The sequence below is a fragment of the Sycon ciliatum genome, chromosome 8 (genome assembly GCF_964019385.1).
Source record: "Sycon ciliatum chromosome 8, ocSycCili1.1, whole genome shotgun sequence".
NCBI lineage: Eukaryota > Metazoa > Porifera > Calcarea > Leucosolenida > Sycettidae > Sycon > Sycon ciliatum.
The window spans coordinates 33,611,285-33,629,508 of record NC_088650.1 but is presented as its reverse complement, the minus strand read 5'-3'; the positions used below and the strand labels follow the sequence as shown (position 1 = coordinate 33,629,508).

Below are 18,224 nucleotides of genomic sequence, written 5' to 3'. Positions count from 1 at the left end.
TTCGCATACATACTCATTCTTCCAAGTTGCTTCACGTTATGATCTTGCATTTGACAGTCCTATTTGAATATTGTGGCCAGTTGTCTTTGATGGTACGGTACGGGACAGGTACGGCATAGCGCCAAGCATGCCGATGGCACAAACAAACAAACACGGAATTAATGCTGCGTGGACCCTGGCTAGCGCGAGACGTTACTGAAGTAACGTCTTTTGCATAGGTACGGGAATAAAAGTAAATTGATCAACTCATTTCTGGTGTTGTGTGTGTGCTGTGTTTCTGCCTGGCAACAAAGAACGAAATGAAGAAAGAGGAACTTCGAACTGGTGGGTGCCAATCCGTCTGCTAGATTTTAGGAACTTCTTCGTAGTAATGGTTTTTGGTTATCAAAGTCTTCACGTATGAGATATTAGAGAAAAACAAAGACAGAGATTGTGACAGAGAGAGGGAGATAGATAGATAGCTCATGTGGGGTAGTGCCTTTGCTGTTTGTGTTATGCAGAGCTCACTGATTTGTCAGTTTGAGCACTCTGGCAAGGTTCGTTTGGGCCTGGTTTTAATCTGGCTTTGGAAATTTTATTCTCCATTGCTTCCAGGGCCGGCCTCGTTTTCTCTGTCCTGCGCTGATGAGTCCACAAAGGACGAAACAGTTCTGCCCGCAGATTGATTAGATAGATAGATAGATACAAAGGAGTAATTTTGGAAATTGCCGGCAACCATAATTATAGCGTCTGTGTGATACTGGCGTTATTCGTGAATCGTGTAGAGTAATATCAATTTAAGTGCCAAGTATCACACATGATCATATTCATAGTGATTAGTCTCAGGTATTAGTATCAGTCGTCTGATTGCAATAGCATGAAACTTTGAGTTATGCCCAATGCTGTATGCTGTATAGATAGAGACAAACGAAGAGACAAACAGACAGAGAAAAGGGGGGGGGAGGGGCGAACAGGAAGAGAATAGAAGGAAGAGCAAACGGGGGGGGGGGGGGGGCTCTCAATTTCTTTTGTGACTGGTAAACTCTGTTGTACTTGAGACATTCTACCATTTCCCCAGGTATCACATGTACTAATGATTGTTGCTGCTACTGCTGTTGCTGCTCTTCTTGCTGCTACTGCTGCTGCATTATTATTGTTTATTGCAATGCAGCTGCTGTGGCTGAGGACATCATTGGTGGCAAGGACGAGGCCAGTGTGGTACGCGTGCGTATGTACCTTGTCGGCAAGTACGCCACAGGAAAGTCCAGCTTTGTCCGGGCACTGCTCGGTGAAGAGTTCATTGAAAACGCGGACAGCACTGACTCCATTTCCATCCATCGATCCAGACTCAGAATGCATCTCTCCTCTCAAACCGCCACAGGCACGCAAGAGGCAGCACAAGTTCTTGTGGATGACAGTCAACGTAGTTTCTTTGTCAATCTACTCACAGCTCGCATCCGATCATCTGTAGATCTGGTCCAGAAGATCAAGAAACGTCCGCAAGAATCGATCTTGTCCAAAGTCAAGACACTGTTCACTTCACGACTCACTTCGTCATCCACTGCCTCCGCTACCGGCACCAGAGCATCTGCTGCATCCGCGGTCAACAATGAGTTTGCCAATGTTCCCCACGCTAATGACCTAACCAAAGTGGCACCAGATGTTATCTCTCAAGTTCGCTCGTCTGTCAGCAATGTCGATAACAGTTCAAATGAAGCGGAAGCAGCATATGCGTTTGTTGAGCTGTGGGACATGGGTGGACAGATGCCGATGTTGGTACAACAAAGCATCTCGTTTTCAGTTTGTGACAGCGTGTACATTGTGACTGTTGACATGAGGTGTGACCTGGAAGAGGAGGTAACGGAAGACGTCTACCGCTTCGATGGTCAGGAGATTGTAACTTCCACACCGTTGCCAGGAATGACGCAGGCTGACTACCTTCACATGTGTCTGTCACTGATTGCTTTGCAGCATAGAGCAGACACACACCCTGACCAGCATCACCACCAGCAGCAGCAACAGCAGCAGCAACAACAGCAGCAGCAGCAGCCGCAACAGCAGCAGCAACAGCAGCAGCACCAACATCAGCAGCATCAGCATCAGTCAGACACAGAGCCGGGTAAGACCAGTAGCAGCAATAGCAGCCACCATCATGATGAGAGTAGCACAGCCATCATGGTTGTTGTTACACATGTGGATCTTGTCGACGACGACCAAATAGAGAAGAAGAAGGACATGTTCTTCAATGCCGTGTCCAAGCTGGCTGAAAGGGCCGGACCCAACGTCAAGGTCTGTGGACCCTTCTTTGTTGACAATCACCGTTTTGAAGATCGCGTATCTCGCCACAGCCAGCTTGCTGAAGCACAGCAAGAGCTCTCTAGAATTGTGTCAGCCTTTCCTGTCCAAGCAATTCCCTTGATGCAAGTGAAGATAGAAGAAGCTATTTCTCTCCACCAAAAGGAAATGCTTCGCTATGCAAGGGCTGGGTGCAGTGATGATGCAATGCAAGCTACCAGTAGTGATCAGCAGCAGCGGCAGCAGCAGAGTTTTGTTAGTATGGACTACCCACAGTTTGTAGACTTTTGTCGGCATGTTAGCGGCAAAGATCTCAACACTGCACAAGTGTCTGATCTACTGCACCACCTTCAGCAACATGGCACAGTGTTTTGCTGTGACTGCCCGCATCCACTCACTTCAAGTGTCATTTTCCTTGAACCCCAGCAGCTGTTACTCAACTTTGTACGCTTGATGACCTTCCCTCTGAAGGAGACAGCTTTTCCAAGCACCTCAGCAACATTAGTCAGAGAAGTGCAACACTTTCGACGTACGGGAATTGCCAGCGCGAGGTTGATAGAGAAAGTTTGGTATCCTCTCAGCCGTGTTGTCCAGCTAGCTCTCTGCAAATCCATGTGTTACTTCAACCTGGCAGCAGAACTTCAGCCCGCCAGCAGTGCAGCCACCAGCAGTACAGATACCAGCAGTACAGCTACCAGCAGTACAGCCACCAGCAGTACAGCCACCAGCAGTACAGATACCAGCACCGGAGGGTGTGGCAGTAGAGTCGGCGGCAGCAGCAACAGCAGCAGCAGCAGCAGACAAGACAGATGTCCAGTTGTCACGTCAGGCCTACCCGACCTCTTCATCCCGTTCTGTTGCAACCAGGAAGCATTACGGTTGGTTTTGGAGGATGATGTTCCCTTTAAGCTACCGTTTAACCACCTCAGTTTCCCTGGGATGCTGTTTCCTCCACCACTGTTCGGTCGCTTAGTCACCTACATAATTCATCGTATGAAGAAAGAGTCAGCCAGTCTTCAGTTCACATCCAGTGCGGTATCACTGAATTTGGAGGTTGGTTGTGGTCAAGTATGCCTCTGCTGGACACCAACAGGTGTTCGCTTAGAATGCGCTGCTGATACACCATCCATACTTGCTGATGTGGCTTGGGATATGAAGAGTGCAATTGTTGACTTCACACAAGTTCTCAGCAGCCAAGGGTACAAGCAGTTCACAGTTGTTGGTGAGTCATTTGTCTGCACTTCCAACTCATGCCAGGATCGCCTGAAGGAATGCAGCAGTCCTGCAGAGGTGCTGGTACACTCGTCGTGGGTGTTGCTGACCAGCTTGCACAAGAAGCATTTCTTGACGGCATACGAGTCGGATATGAACACCGCTCTGACCTTCAAGGCAACGTGTGCTACCTGCAAGGAGAGGGTCATTGTCCCGAGGTCCTTCTGGCCCTGGCTGCGTAAGGATGTGCCATTTGTCCAAGCTGAGGTGAGTTGTGAAGATTTTCTTCCACTGTCTTGTATGGTTTCAGCATACACTTGAAATGTCGAGCTGCTAGGATAGATACTTTGCTGCAATATCTACACCATCATGTGACTGTGATCATGTGACTGTGATCATGTGACAGTGCTCGTGTGACAGTGATCATGTGACCGTGATCATGTGACTGTGATCATGTGACTGTGATCATGTGACTTTAATCGTGTGACGGTGAGGATTTGACTGATCAAGTGACCGTGTGTCGTTTATTAGTTTTCATTATTTCTTCATGGAGAAGTAGTTTCTTTTCAGCAATACTAAATAGAATTCTACTTGAAGAAAAAGCTAGCATAGAATTGCAATGCACTACGAATGGAGGATAATTATTATTTCACGGTATACGTCTGTGGAAAGTGCCTGACTGAACTTTTCTCTTGTTTGTGTTTCTTGCCTGCATATCTTCGGATTTCTAAAACGATTTCAGCAGCCACTAGCAACAGCAGGAGCAGCAGTGCCACCAGCAGCAGTGCCACTAGCAGCAGCAGTGCCACCACCAGCACCAGTGCCACCACCAGCAGCAGTGCCACTAGCACCAGTGCCACCAACAGCAGCAGTGCCACCACCAGCAGCAGAGCCACCAGCAGCAGCAGCAGTGCCACAAGCAGCAGTGCCACCAGCAGCAGTGCCACCAGCAGCAGTGCCACCACCAGCAGAACTGCCACCAGCAGGAGCAGCAGTGCCACCGGCAGCAGCAGTGCCACCAGCAGGACAATCAGCAGCAGAAGCTGCATTAACTCTGCCATCACCATCATCACCAGCAGCATCAGCAGCAGCAGTAGCAGCAGCAGGATTAGCACCCGCAGAGGCAGTTTCATGCCAACGGTCAACATCACCGTAAGCACATAGACTTGTTGTAATTCAAATCATGTGTACATGGTACAGGTATTGCTTCACACCTGATCTCAATTCTACCTTTCATATGCTAATAGCAATGTTACTCAAAGTCCCAACCACTATTTTTGCAATGTTACTGGAAGTAATGCCATCATAACGAGGTGTTCTCTTGCTTGTGTGTGTGTGTGTGTGTGTCTGTGTCTGTAATGTCTGATTTAGGGAGAAGCTTGCACCAGAAGATGGTTTAGCAAAGGTACTCCAACCAGAGCTTAACACTAACCAACCATGTAAGTCACTTCAACACTACCGAATAATATTGATTTCTACAAATATATGCATAGTGGGATATGCAAATAGTGAACTATAACTTATGTCACCTTTCGCGTGAAACTAAGTTAGTCTGAGTTTTTCACAACCACAGGATTGCCACCGCCCGGTATGACTAAGGCGCAGATGCAGCTCATAAAGCGGTAGAAGATGAATACATCTGAGCTAGCAAACAGACTGAAAACCTCATTAGCCCTATCCATGCTTCCCTTGTGCCAAGCCGCCAGCTTACAATTAACTACGCGTATGGGTTGCGTCACGGCTGGAAACATCCTTACACTTGACTTCCAAGCAGGACATAAACTTGGATGTGTGTATGAACATTCATGCATTCTTACGAGTTGACATATACATACAGTTAACTTTGCGTATAACGACACTCGGCGGTGCATCAGAAATGTGACCTTATTTACGAAGTGTCCTTAAACCCGAAGTCGCATTATATGTATTACAGTTAGATGGGCACTTTCCTCTGGGCATGGAAATTCTGTTGTTATTCACGAATTGTGGTTATATCCGCAGTCGTTATTAGCGAAGTTGATTATATATACATACCCAACGCAACATTAAGACAACTCGTTGCTTTGCATGTGTGGATGTGTGTGTGTGTGTATGTGTGGTGCATGCGGTTGTGTGTGTGTGTGGGGGGGGGGGGGGGGGGGGGGGGGTGGCAAGTACAAAAGTATACATGACACACTGAAATGGAGCCACATGCATGTAGCACAACAGTGATTTAGATGCCAAGAATCCTTGCCAGGTTAGCCATTGCCTTGGTATAAGCATACTTAGATCAACCACTGATGATGTACAGGTCCAGACTGGAGTGATGCACATCAACACTCTAGAACCTGCTGTCTGGGTTAAAATAACGTGTACGGCTGGCCTTAAATCATTTTTTATCATAAACCATTTTTTGTATGTTTGTTCATGTTTTTATGCCATGTATATCTTGCTTAGATGAGGACGAAAGTTCGTACGGCAACCCATTCAAACAAAGTGTCTTTCTAACCGATATCTCACCTTGGTTGGGCACATTACCAGCAGGAACATTTCGTAATATGGCGCAAGAGGCCGGGTTCTTCGCCGATCTGCAGCAGATAGAGGACTTGAAGAGAATTGAGAAACTAGATGGAACACGCACTCACAACGAAGAGTTGGTCAACATTGTAAGCAGCGAGGAACAGGCCGGCTACATCAAGCTGGTGAAGATCATCGAACGCTGGGGTAAATATCCCGACAAGGTCCACAAGATGAACCAGCTTCTGCCACGACGCGCCCGTGTGTAAACGGTAGGTTGCGTTCATTTCTTGCACTACCTGAATCCCGAATAAGTCATTGCAACATACGTCTCTTGTTTGGGTGTGATGATCTATTTCTCATCAGATATTGTCCCAGTTGTGATAGAAAGTATGTATCCGTTGTTCATAAATCAAGTTGAAGAAAAGTCAAAGTTCCTTATGACTGGAAATTTGGAGCACATGACTTTATATGTACCATATTTTCCGGAGTGTTAGCCGCACCTTAAAACACCTGAAACTATTTGAAATAGTGTGCATCAGTGTGGATTTACGTGTATGAATGTGTGTGTGTGTGCGTGTGTGTGTGTGTTTGTGTGTGTACATGTGCATGCATCCAATCCATTCTGGCTCCGGTGTGTATGTATGCTATAATGTGATCGTCTTCGTGTCCGTGCGGTATTCTCTGTTTGCTCCGTCACAGATTGAGGTTTCAAGCACTTCACGCAGCAAGTGCTGGTACTGTTCTCTCTCTCTCTCTCTCTCTCTCTCTCTCTCTCTCTCTCTCTCTCTCTCTCTCTCTTTCCCTCTCCCTCTCCCTCTCTCTCTCCCTCTCCCTCTCCCTCTCTCTCTCTCCCTCTCTCTCTCTCTCTCTCTCTCTCTCTCTCTCTCTCTCTCTCTCTCTCCTCTCTCTCTCTCCCTCTCTCTCTCTCTCTCTCTCTCTCTCTCTCTCTCTCTCTCTCTCTCTCTCTCTCTCTCCCTCTCTCTCTCTCTCTCTCTCTCTCTCTCTCTCTCTCTCTCTCTCTCTCTCTCTCTCTCTCTCTCTCTCTCCCTCTCTCTCTCTCTCTCTCTCTCTCTCTCTCTCTCTCTCTCTCCCTCTCTCTCTCTCTCTCTCTCTCTCTCTCTCTCTCTCTCTCTCTCTCTCTCTCTCTCTCTCTCTCTCTCTCTCTCCGTGGTGTGCTCTCTATCTTACTGACTGGCTATGCTATTCATCAAATCCGTTCTTCCTTAGTCATTTTTACCAAATTGTAGCAGCATTATGTTATGCTTGATCGCTACCCCACTAAATATTTCCTTCCTCTATATAAATGTACTCCCCCTCCCCACCCCTTGTCCCTACTCCTCCCCAGTTTTTGGTGCACTGAAGTGTCGCTGAAGCCGAGACCTCAGGTCGGCAGAGATGCTCCAGTTTCACCACCACAGTTGCGTCTGCAACCACCTCTATCATGCAGTATTCTGTTCTGGAGGTTCGTGGTTTCTCGTAAAAAAAATGAAATATTCTAGTAGGTTAGACAGTAGATCCAGGTAATTGTAGAATTACTACTTATAATCATGCAGATACTTGAAACTTTTCTTTTGAATTTTATGAATGCATATATTGGAATATTTTCATTATGCCGAGGTATACCGAGTAGGTGAGACTATTTTAGTGATATAAAATATTTTTGATCAAGTTTCTTTTTATCGAAATTCCAGTCACTTATACAATGTCATGTACATACACAATTATTACAAAACGTAATTTTAAGTTTGCGCTTTCAGAATTTCATTTTCACTTCAATACTGTAACAGTGCCATGATTTCAGTACCATTGGTGTTGGGTCACATGTTGTACAAACTCTAAAACAAACATTTTCTTCTCATCAGAACTTGGATGTATAGTGCCTCGTCTACAAAGTTCAGTTTAAAAATTCCTTGAAGATAGAGTCAGCCTGGTAAATAACAGTCTAGGTTAAAACAACAACTAATGAATAACCACACATGACTTAAAACAAACATTTTCTTCTCATCAGAACTTGGATCTATAGTGCCTCGTCTACAAAGTTCAGTTAAAAAAATTCCTTGAAGATAGAGTCAGCCTGGTAAATAACAATCTAGGTTAAAAGAACAACTAATGAATAACCACACATGACTTAACACCCAGTGACCATTTGACTACATACTTCAAGCTCACTAATAACAAGAGTGGATTAACAAGAGTGTGCAACTCCGGATCTCTTCTGCACTAGACAGGTTAAGTTTTAGAGGTTAAGTTACACGTGCGACGTGACGTGAAATTTTGCCTGGCAGGATTCGGGTTTAGTTCACACAAATATCAAATCTTCCAACAAACTTGATAAATCTCGATAAAATTCCGGAAACTCACACAAATTCGGTCGAGATAACCAAGCGAAACTTCCAAAAACTCACGTCATGAACTTACGTGCGGTACAGTCAACTCACGTAAAACACGTCAAATTTTACGTGAGTTTTTTCACTTTTTGACGTAAAAGTTCACGGACGTAAGACTTTTACGTGAAACTTAACCTCTCTACTATCTGCAGATACCCCGAATTTTTTGTTGATGTCACCTTTTTCAGGAAAACGTGCATTTTGCCGCAGAGCAGTGTGAGAGCACGTGCTGGGCACCGACCTTGTAATGTAAAGCCCGGCCAAGTGCACGAGGACTTACTTTCCAAACGACTCGCAGCGCGTGCGTCGTCGAAAAGATTACGTCAACGAAAAAATTCCGCCGCGGGCCAACCCATCCCGGAGTTGCACACTCTTGTGTATCTACTCTTGCTAATAACATACTCCCGCGAATAGCGATGCTGTACTCATGTACGATGGAGCACAATTACCAAGCAAGTGGCGACATGTCATTTCGTTCAATCTCCCAATATTCCCATGACTAGATAAGCATGGTTTCTCTGTCTGCGCTCATTAGGCAATGCTGGCGATAAAAATACAACAAAATTCTATTGTATGCAGTATGCACTCATTTACACAGTACGCGGAGCACAGCGGACTAGTTATACACCCAAACGGAAGAAAAAATACACCCTGCCCACTTTGAAAACAAATGTTTCTCACTTGTGCACCCCGTAGAGCTGCCACTGTTGTGCCAAGGCCCATTGGCGCATGGTGTGTATACTCCAAATCTACATGTATGATTATCGGTCACTGCTGGCGTTTGTGCTCTTGGACAGTGCAACGCTGCGTGAAGATAAGTTGTGGCTCCACAATCGCTGACAACGCTAGTGTGCGTCCATGGAATACTAAAACACAATAAGCGTGGCGTGGCGCAGCTAACGCCCACTTGGATGAATCGGACGACAGTGATCGCGAGTGCATTCTCCTTACTCGGTGAACACTGCTGGACACCCTGTTTGATGATCCACCAAACACCATCGGTGCAGGCCGCGTTTTTCGGAACCAGAGATTTGTTCGTCCACCAACAATTGAAATTTAAAATGTTTCTCACTTGAACACTCTGTAGAGCTGTCGCTGTCGTGACTAGGCCGTGTATACTCCAAATCTACATGTAGGATGAAGAGTAACAGTTACAGCTGATAATGAAGTTTGCGCTCGTGGACAGTACAACGCTGTGTGAAGTAAATAATTATTGTTGCCCCACAATCGCTCAGAATGCTAATGTGTGTCCATGGAATACTAAAAGACAATAGTCGCGGTGCAGCTAACGCCCAACGTGGATGAAACGGACAACAGCAGGGGCTACAGGACACTATACCTGATGATTCACCAAACACGGCAAACACCATCGTTGGGGGCCAAGTGACAGTTTTCCGGCAACAGTGACTTGTTCGTCCAGCAACTACTTTAACTTTGAGTATTTCTTCAACACTTCGTAGAGCAGCCGCGCAAGGCCTTTCCTTCACGTTAGGGTAGCGATCCTTCCTAGATTCTATCGCCACTCATTGTTACTTTTTACTACAATTTGACACTCTAGTAGTTTTTCTCCGAAAATAAAGTCAGCTGCCATTAGGCATTACTGAGTACAGAGTCAATTACACCTCGCCTAGATATAATACATGTACTAGGCCTAGCGCATAGCGCCTGGACTTGTTAAATAACATTTTTACAAAAATAATAGTAAATTAAAATTATTTTGCAAGTCTTCAATCATGTTTGCATGTACACGCGCTATCCAGCTATTTAGAAAAGCGATCCTGTCAGCTTTTCTATTATTGTGTTCACATGGCAAGAAAAACGACACCGCTATGCTACGTAAGTTTCTACGTAAGGTGCTCGGTATTTCACTTAGGCTACGTAAGTCTCTACGTAAGGTGCTCGGATCTACCAACGCGCAACGGTTGGTAGCCGCGTGCTGTGCACGTGCACGGCAGACATTGTGTTGCATGCAGTGCAGTCCGTGTTCGGATGTGCATGCGCGAGGAACTTCCTCCTTTGGAACTGCTTCTTGTATGAGCTGTTTCGGATATTTCGTCTCCTAGATCCTGGCCTGACTTATTTCGTTTCGGCACTGCTGAGACCTCCTTTCGCGGAATATTACTCAATATCGACAGGTGAGTTGACCAGTTACCTTTGATTCTTTTGCTTGTGTTGACTCTTTCATTTGCGAAAAGTGTGCTCATTTTGGGCGGAATGCAATAAATAATGGAAAAGCTGGCAGGATCTCTTTTCTAAATTTAGCTTTTCCGCTGCCGAGGCCCCCTTTTACGGAATACTCGATGACAGGTGATCTCTGAGTTGACCGGTTTCCTTCGATTCATTTGCTTATGCTCACCCTTTCATTTACGGAAACGTGTGCTGATTTTATTCGGATTTAGATCCATTTTTATCTCTTTGCCCTTGTCTACAGTGTGCGAAGAACGCGAGTTCACCTTCTTGACGGTAAGGCTTATGTTAGATGTGTTGTCGAAATACTCATATTCATTGTACATTGGTACGTTACAAGTAAGGCACTGTACTGGTCAGTGGCATACTATCGTTGGCAGGTCCCAATCTGGAGGGAAAGGTTCAAGGACCCATTGACCGAGTTTGCAAAAATAAATTCGCATATCAGGGAAAACCCCATTGTGGAGAGGTTCAGTAAACTTGTATGATTAGATTTGTTTACTCGAGTCTGGGCTGTTTGATTTATTATTAATTTTGTGAGTTCCGCCGAGATTGCACTGCCCCAAACGAAGTTTCGTGCCGCCAAGGCAAGAATTACGATCTGCAATCTGTTTGTAGTACCTGCAAGAATGTGCTGTACATGTATCGTACTTTCTCTGTTGCTGTTTCAGTTGCCGTCATGTTGCTAAAGAAACGTTCAGTAGAGAGGTTCTGCAAAACGAAAATTCGAACGAAGTTTCGCGACAGTCATTGCGAAAGTGTGTACGAATTTTTGCACAAACTTTGCGTTCTGCACGCTTTCGTAGTTTGCGCGGACCAAGTGCACGTACGCCATGACCCGATCTCACGAAAGTGTGTACGACTGTTCATTTCGCGTTCCCTGCAAGTTTCGCGTCCAAAGTTGCGAAAGTTCGTGCGAAGTTTCGCACTTCAGGACGTGGAACGACTGTTTGTACGCATTTTCGTTTTGCAGAACCTCTCTAGTGACTCATTTGTTTCATACGAGACGAGTCAATGAGTTGGTGTGGCTTAGAATCTTTCGCTGTAGAAGAAATCTATTCGTATGTCTATTGGAGAAATAATTGTATTCACTGGTTATAAAATAGGTTAAGACAAACTCACAGAATAAATACCATCGGTCCCTTGGTGTTCGTCCTAAAGAGGTTCGACTGGATATCATTCATACTCACCAAAAATGTGTACGATTCTATTATTATGAAGTGCCTTGTTTATCTCTCAGTACCTCCAACCATAGCCTTGCCCCTTTTATCCTCAGGATCATTGTAGTTGTTGGAACGAGGTGTCGGACTCAGCAATGTATTTGTTTACATTTTAATACATGTTTATTGTTCCTCCTTTGCTGTGTTGTTTTAGAAAATCGTGGACTAACAGTTCGAAGTCATTGAACTACTTCCAAAAGTTGTATCGACATCAACAGGGTTACGATTTCAGTGCAATATGGTGCAGGATGACCTTATCACGATAACCCATGATTATAAACCATTATAAACACAGAATCAACAAAAACATCTGCGACACGCACCTGGTTACATTTCTCAAATAAATCTGATCGAGGGTGGGGAAATCTGAAATATCTGAAAGGCAAGACAATTTTATGACAGAGTCATGAAATTCTGCTACAGCAACATGCACAGAATGACCTCCGTATAAAAAAGGTATCACCACGGTCCACCACTACTCACATGTATCCCCGCAGAAGAACATGCTAGTCCCATTTTCTGCAAGAAAAGGCTTGCACATCAATGCGTATAATACGGTATTGATATGATGTGACGGCCATCATTTACATATTGATAGGGCATTTCATTGATTGGTGACAGAAAAAACAAAAGAAATTATAGCAATAAAAACTGCTTTATGGCAGTTTTCTAAAAAAGGTTATTGTGTTCTAGTCCATGGACCCCGTCTAAAAAGTAAGAAATTAACGAAATGTGATAGCTGAAAATTAAAATTTCACACAAAACCTCACAATAATCACACACAGAATGAAAAGCTACATGTAGAAGACCTTTTCTCCTCGTGATCCTCTTTCCTATGCATGCATGTTGCCAATTGTTGGTGGAGCACAAGTTTAGTGTTGAAAGCAGCATTTCAAGTGTTGTGATTATTGTGAGGTTTTGTGTGAAATTTTAATTTTCAGCTATCACATTTCGTTAATTTCTTACTTTTTAGACGGGGTCCATGGACTAGAACACAATAACCTTTTTTAGAAAACTGCCATAAAGCAGTTTTTATTGCTATATGAGGAGTGACCCCAACTACTACCTACTAGTACATGACATTATTGTGTGTGTGTGTGTGTGTGTGTGTGTGTGTGTGTGTGTGTGGTGTGTGTGTGTGTGTGTGTGTGTGTGTGTGTGTGTGTGTGGTGTTGAGTGTGGTGTTGAGTGTGTGGTGTTGAGTGTTCTCTTGAGAGAGGAGGAAGCAGTTTTTGGAGCTCCGAACTCTTCTTTCTTCGTAGTGAGTTTAGGGCCACGGGCTGGCTCCTGGCTTCTGCCAGGGCCAGCCCTGGTGAGTAGAAAACACTTAGTGACGCGGTGTTAGACAAGGCAGTCTTCATCTTGCTGCCGCGGAGGAGGAAAATTCAGCGTTGACGACATGGCCACTTCGGATGTGGCCACTCGCGCTGACCCTCTTTCGCCTGGGTGTAGAGGTCTTGCAAACCCTCGCCCAGAGTCTTTTCACTCGCGTGCACCAGCGGCTCGAAAGGTTGTTCTGTCTCTGGGAACGTGGAACGTCAGGACTCTTGTCGACACTGACGGAAATTTGAATACGGCGTCCAAAGCAAAAAAATCAAGGAAAGTTTGTTCGAATATTCGCGAGGAGAGAAAAATTGACCTTGTGTGTCGTCAGCTCGAAAAGTATGGAATGGACATCGTTGGCCTCCAGGAGACGCTTTGGTTTGGCTCTCATCAATATACTGTCGGAGATTGCTTAGTTTTGACAAGTGGTCGCCCAACACCGACTGGGGATGAGCCTGCTCGTCGTGGTGAAGGGGTTGCTGTCGTTTTGCGAGGCAGATGCAGGGAGGCATTTGAACGCGGAGGCTCTCGCTGGACGGCGGTCAGCTCCAGACTCCTGTCATTGCAGGTAAAATTCGTATGTGGTCGGAATCAGTCTGTGTCTTGCCTGCACTTCGCTGTGGCGTATGCCCCCACGTTTGTCAGGCCCCGTGAGGAGAAAACTCAATTCTACGCAGATGTCCAGTCCTTCATTGACAGTATTCCCAGGAACGATCAATTCGTCCTTCTTGGTGACTTCAACGCCCGTGTTGGCAGTGCTGGTGCGGATGGTGACTGGTCAAGTGTCAGAGGCCCTCATGGTTTTGGTCGAATGAACTCAGCTGGAGAGGATTTGCTCAATTTCTTGTCCAGAAATGGTGCCCTCATATGTAACACGTGGTTTCGGAAGAATGATGTTCGTAAGCATACCTGGTTTCATCCTCGATACAAGCAGCCTCACTGCATTGACTACTGCATCATTCCTCAGAGCCGACGCTCCCAGTGTATTGATTGCCAAGTCATCCGGTCTGCGGAATGTGATACCGATCATAAATTCTTGGCTATGAAATTGCGCCTGGCGGAGAATCCCTGTTTCCATCGTACCCGTGCTGTCATCAGAAAACCCATTGCTGTGTCCAAGCTGTTGTGCAAGCCTGGCGAAGATGACGAACCGGACACTCGTAAGGTCTTTCGCGACATGCTGGATGCAGAGTTGGAGGGAGCCTGGTCGCATGAGCCATCCTTGGATGACTGGTGGATTACCATCAAGACAACAACTATCAAGGTTGCAGAGGATTGCTTGGGCAGAGAGAGCCGTAGACAGCCGGAGTGGTTTCGGGATAGTCAGGCAGGGCTTGAACCTTTCCTACTGGAGAGGGATCGGCTGTTTGCTGTTTGGGTGTCTACACGCAAAGTCAGTGATTGCAATGCCTATAAGTGTGCCCGCAGCTCCGCGCGGAGGGAAGTCAGACGCGTCAAGCAGGAATGGCTACTCAACAAGGCCCAGGATTGCAAACGTTTCAGCCTCACGTCCAAGGGTGGCTGGGAGTGCATCAGACACATCCAGGCTGCGTTTCAGGGACTAAAACCGAAGGTCACAACAGCGATCAAGAATTCAATGGGACAGGTTTGTGACACCCCCGAGGCCACGAACATGCGGTGGCGGGAGCACTTTGGGAGAGTTCTCAATATCGTCAGCGACTTTGACGTGGAAACCCTCGACTCTATTGACCAGCGTCCGGTCTTGGGGGAGCTTGCGGATGTTCCCGACCGTGTGGAGATTCGTAAGGCCATGCAAGCACTGAGGAACGGCAAAGCTTGTGGTAGCTCTGAAGTCTTTGCTGAGATGCTGAAGTATGGTGGTCCTGTTCTACTGGGTAAGCTGCAGGCATTGCTGGAGGAGGTCTGGCGAGCTGGTCGAGTACCGCAGGATTGGGTGGATGCCATCCTGGTCCCTATCCCCAAGAAGGGTGATCTGAGTCTGACTGATAACTGGCGCGGGATTGCCCTTCTCGACGTGGTTGGCAAGCTTGCTGCACGGCTTATAGCGGACCGTCTGCAGCGTGTTGGGGAACAGTATCTGCCTGATTCTCAGTGCGGTTTTCGCAGAGGCAGGGGCTGCTCGGATATGGTATTCTCTGTTCGGCAAGTCGCGGAGAAGTTGCATGAGCATTCTTCCAAGGGATTCGCAGTATTCATTGACCTCCGAAAGGCCTATGACTCGGTGCCGCGGGCCGCCTTGTGGAGGGTGCTTGCAAAGCTTGGCGTGCCAGAGGTGCTGGTTTCCGTAATTCGATCGTTCCATGTCGACATGTCGGCATCTATACGCATTGGTGGCGAGCTGTTGGAGCCGATTGCGGTGGGGAACGGACTGCGTCAAGGATGCACCATGGCCCCGATTCTTTTCAATTTGTACATGCTTGCTGTTGTCGAGAAATGGCATGAAGCAATAGCTGGTGACGACGAGATTGGACTATCAATTTGTCAGTTTCGTCAGGACAGACTGTTCAACACGCGTCTCCGAGCATACACCAGGGCTCCACTAACGGAATGCCAGTTTGCGGACGATTCTGCACTTCTTGCCAAGACTCACCCCGGTGCAGAGAGAGCACTCGCTGGGTTTGAGACTACTGCTTCTGCCTTTGGGCTCAAGGTTAACATGGCCAAGACAAAGTTCATGGCTATTGGGACTGGGGTGGTGAACGAGGACATGGCACCTTTAAACGGCACGGTGGAGCACGTGCACTCCTTTCGTTATCTTGGATGCCATGTGACACCGGATGCCAGGTGTACCTATGATGTGTCGCGTAGAATTGCTGCTGCATCGGGCGCTTTCCACAGTTTGAGGGATGCAGTGTTCTACAACTCGGACTTCACCATCGGCATCAAGCGTGTAGTATATGGCGTCACTGTTCTGGCTGTCCTCCTGTATGGTTCTGAGACTTGGACAACACGGCAAAGGGACCTGCAGCGGCTTGACGTGTTTCACCATCAGTGCTTGAGGATGATCTTGCACATCGGTCGTGCACGCCAGATTGATGAGCACATCTCCAATTTGCAGGTGCGGAAATGGTGGGGCGACTTGGAGCAGCCGGCTGACAAGATTCGCAGGCGGCGGCTGCAGTGGCTGGGCCATTGGCACGTATGCCGAGGGGCGACCGCATCCCTCGTCAGCTGTTGTTTGGCTCCTTGCCATCGAAGCGCCCACCCCATGGTCCGAGGAAGCGGTGGAAGGACGTGGTGCGGACCGACCTGGCGGCAATTGGCATTGAGCCCAATTCCTGGCTCGACATGGCAAGTAATCGCCGTGAGTGGAAGTCCCAGTGCCTTGATGGGGTGGATCGTATTGTACTTGCCCGTCAAGAGCCTGTCGACAAGCCTCTGCTTTGCGGTGTGTGCAACCGCAGTTTCCGCCGCCGTCAGGATATCGCACGGCATCGTTGTACATCGCGGCGTTCAATAGCAATTATAACCCGTGGGAATGCGCCGTCACGTCGGTCGTCGGGTCCTGGTGCCGCTTCCCGCAGACAGCGCTAATCCAAGAGCTGACCCCGTATGGGGCCACTTAGCCAGTCATGGCAGTGGAGAAGAAGGAAGGAAGGTGTGTGGTGTGTGTGTGTGTGTGTGTGTGTGTGCGTGTGTGTGTGTGTGTGTGCGTGCGTGTATATGTGTGTGTGTGTGCGTGTATGTGTTTGTGTGTGTGTGCGCGTGTGTATGTATGTGTGTGTATATGTGTGTATGTGTGTGTGTGTGCATGTGTGTGTAAGTGCGTGTGTGTGTGTGTATGTGTGTGTGTGTGCGTGTGTGTGTGTGTGCGTGTGTGCGTGTGTGTGTGCGTGCGTGTATATGTGTGTGTGCGTGTGTGTGTATGTGTTTGTGTGTGTTTGCGCGTGTGTATGTATGTGTGTGTGTATATGTGTGTATGTGTGTGTTTATGTGTGTGTGTGTGTGCGTGTGTGTGTGTGTGCGTGTGTGTGTTTGTGTGTACGTGTATATGTGTGTGTGTGCGTGTGTGTGTATGTGTTTGTGTGTGTGTGCGCGTGTGTGTGTATGTGTGTGTGTGTGTGTGTGTGTTTGTGTGTATATGTGTGTGTGTGTGTGTGTGCGTGTGTGTGTGTGTTTTTTTGTGTATATGTGTGTGTGTGTGTGTGTGTGTGTGCGTGTGTGTGTGTGTGTGTGCGTGTGTTTATATATATGTGTGTGTATGTGTGTTTGCTGATCCCATGAATACACTACCCAAGTGCAGTACGATATTTAACGGATCCTCCGCTCTCGCAGCCATTAGTGGTTGCAGATTTGCTTTGCCACAGGAAATGGCGTGGTGGTGACATCTTGCAGCCTACGTGTGCTTCTTCCACCTGATGGACAGTCGGGTGGCTTGAAGCCTGGCACCGTCATTCCATAAAGGATTATCTTGTGTTCCAAAACCAATAAACTGTTCGTTCAAATCGTCTGCCCCATCCACAGAGTCAGAATACAGTGTTCCAACCACTGAAAGCCGAGGTACAGTCATCTTGCTGTTGCCTTGGGGAGATGGAAGCCAGTTCCGGGCAAACTGGAAAAAACTTAGACCGTAGTAGGTCAGGATGTACATAGTTAGGGATGACCCAATGCTGTAGACAGCAAGCTGTTTCGGCCATAAAGGCCTCATCAGTACAGCTACGAGCTAAATAGGCCGAGCTACCAGCCATGGTGTTTCGCCGTTTCTGAGTCCCGCACAATCTGGGTTTCGTAAAGGCGACTCCACCTCTCTTCAACTGACCCGCATCGTGCAGCAGGTGTGCCAGCATAGGGATAACAGAGCGCTTGCTGGCATTTGCTTCTTTGACTTGGCCAAGGCTTTTGATACCGTCTGGCATCGAGGACTTTTGGCAAAGCTCGAGCATGCATTCAGGGTACGCAAACAGCCACTCTCCTGGCTGAAATCTTATCTCTCTGGGCGTTATCAGTACGTAACTGTGCTTGGCACATCCTCGGCTGCAGAGCCAGTATAGTCGGGCGTTCCTCAAGGATCAATTCTTGGTCCCCTACTATTTATAATTTACGTAAACGACTTACCTGCAGTCTTCCCTGGAACGTCTCTGTTTGCTGACGACACGACCCTTCTCACCTCATCAGCTTCCCTCACTGGCCTGAAAAACAA

General features: G+C 47.1%; 1 protein-coding gene and 1 long non-coding RNA gene across 4 annotated transcripts in view; both read left to right on the top strand.

Annotated features, from left to right (window-relative positions):
- LOC135822815 (uncharacterized) overlaps positions 1–18,224 on the top strand; it is a 100,646-nt gene that overhangs the window by 16,724 nt on the left and 65,698 nt on the right. Inside the window, exons 7-12 of one of the 3 annotated variants that reach the window (XM_065335650.1) lie at positions 294–324; positions 1,151–3,753; positions 4,232–4,638; positions 4,858–4,925; positions 5,923–6,254; positions 6,685–7,443. In XM_065335650.1, the coding sequence (XP_065191722.1) occupies positions 294–324; positions 1,151–3,753; positions 4,232–4,638; positions 4,858–4,925; positions 5,923–6,251 (3,438 nt within the window). In that variant the 3' untranslated portion in view covers positions 6,252–6,254; positions 6,685–7,443. Of the gene's footprint in view, positions 1–293; positions 325–1,150; positions 3,754–4,228; positions 4,639–4,857; positions 4,926–5,922; positions 6,255–6,684; positions 7,444–18,224 lie in introns of those variants that run through there. The other 2 variants (XM_065335649.1, XM_065335648.1) reach the window with 2 other exon arrangements.
- LOC135823787 (uncharacterized) lies at positions 10,451–12,350 on the top strand. The gene is made up of 3 exons (XR_010554756.1): positions 10,451–10,507; positions 10,804–10,835; positions 11,934–12,350. It is a non-coding gene; the product is annotated as an uncharacterized LOC135823787 (long non-coding RNA).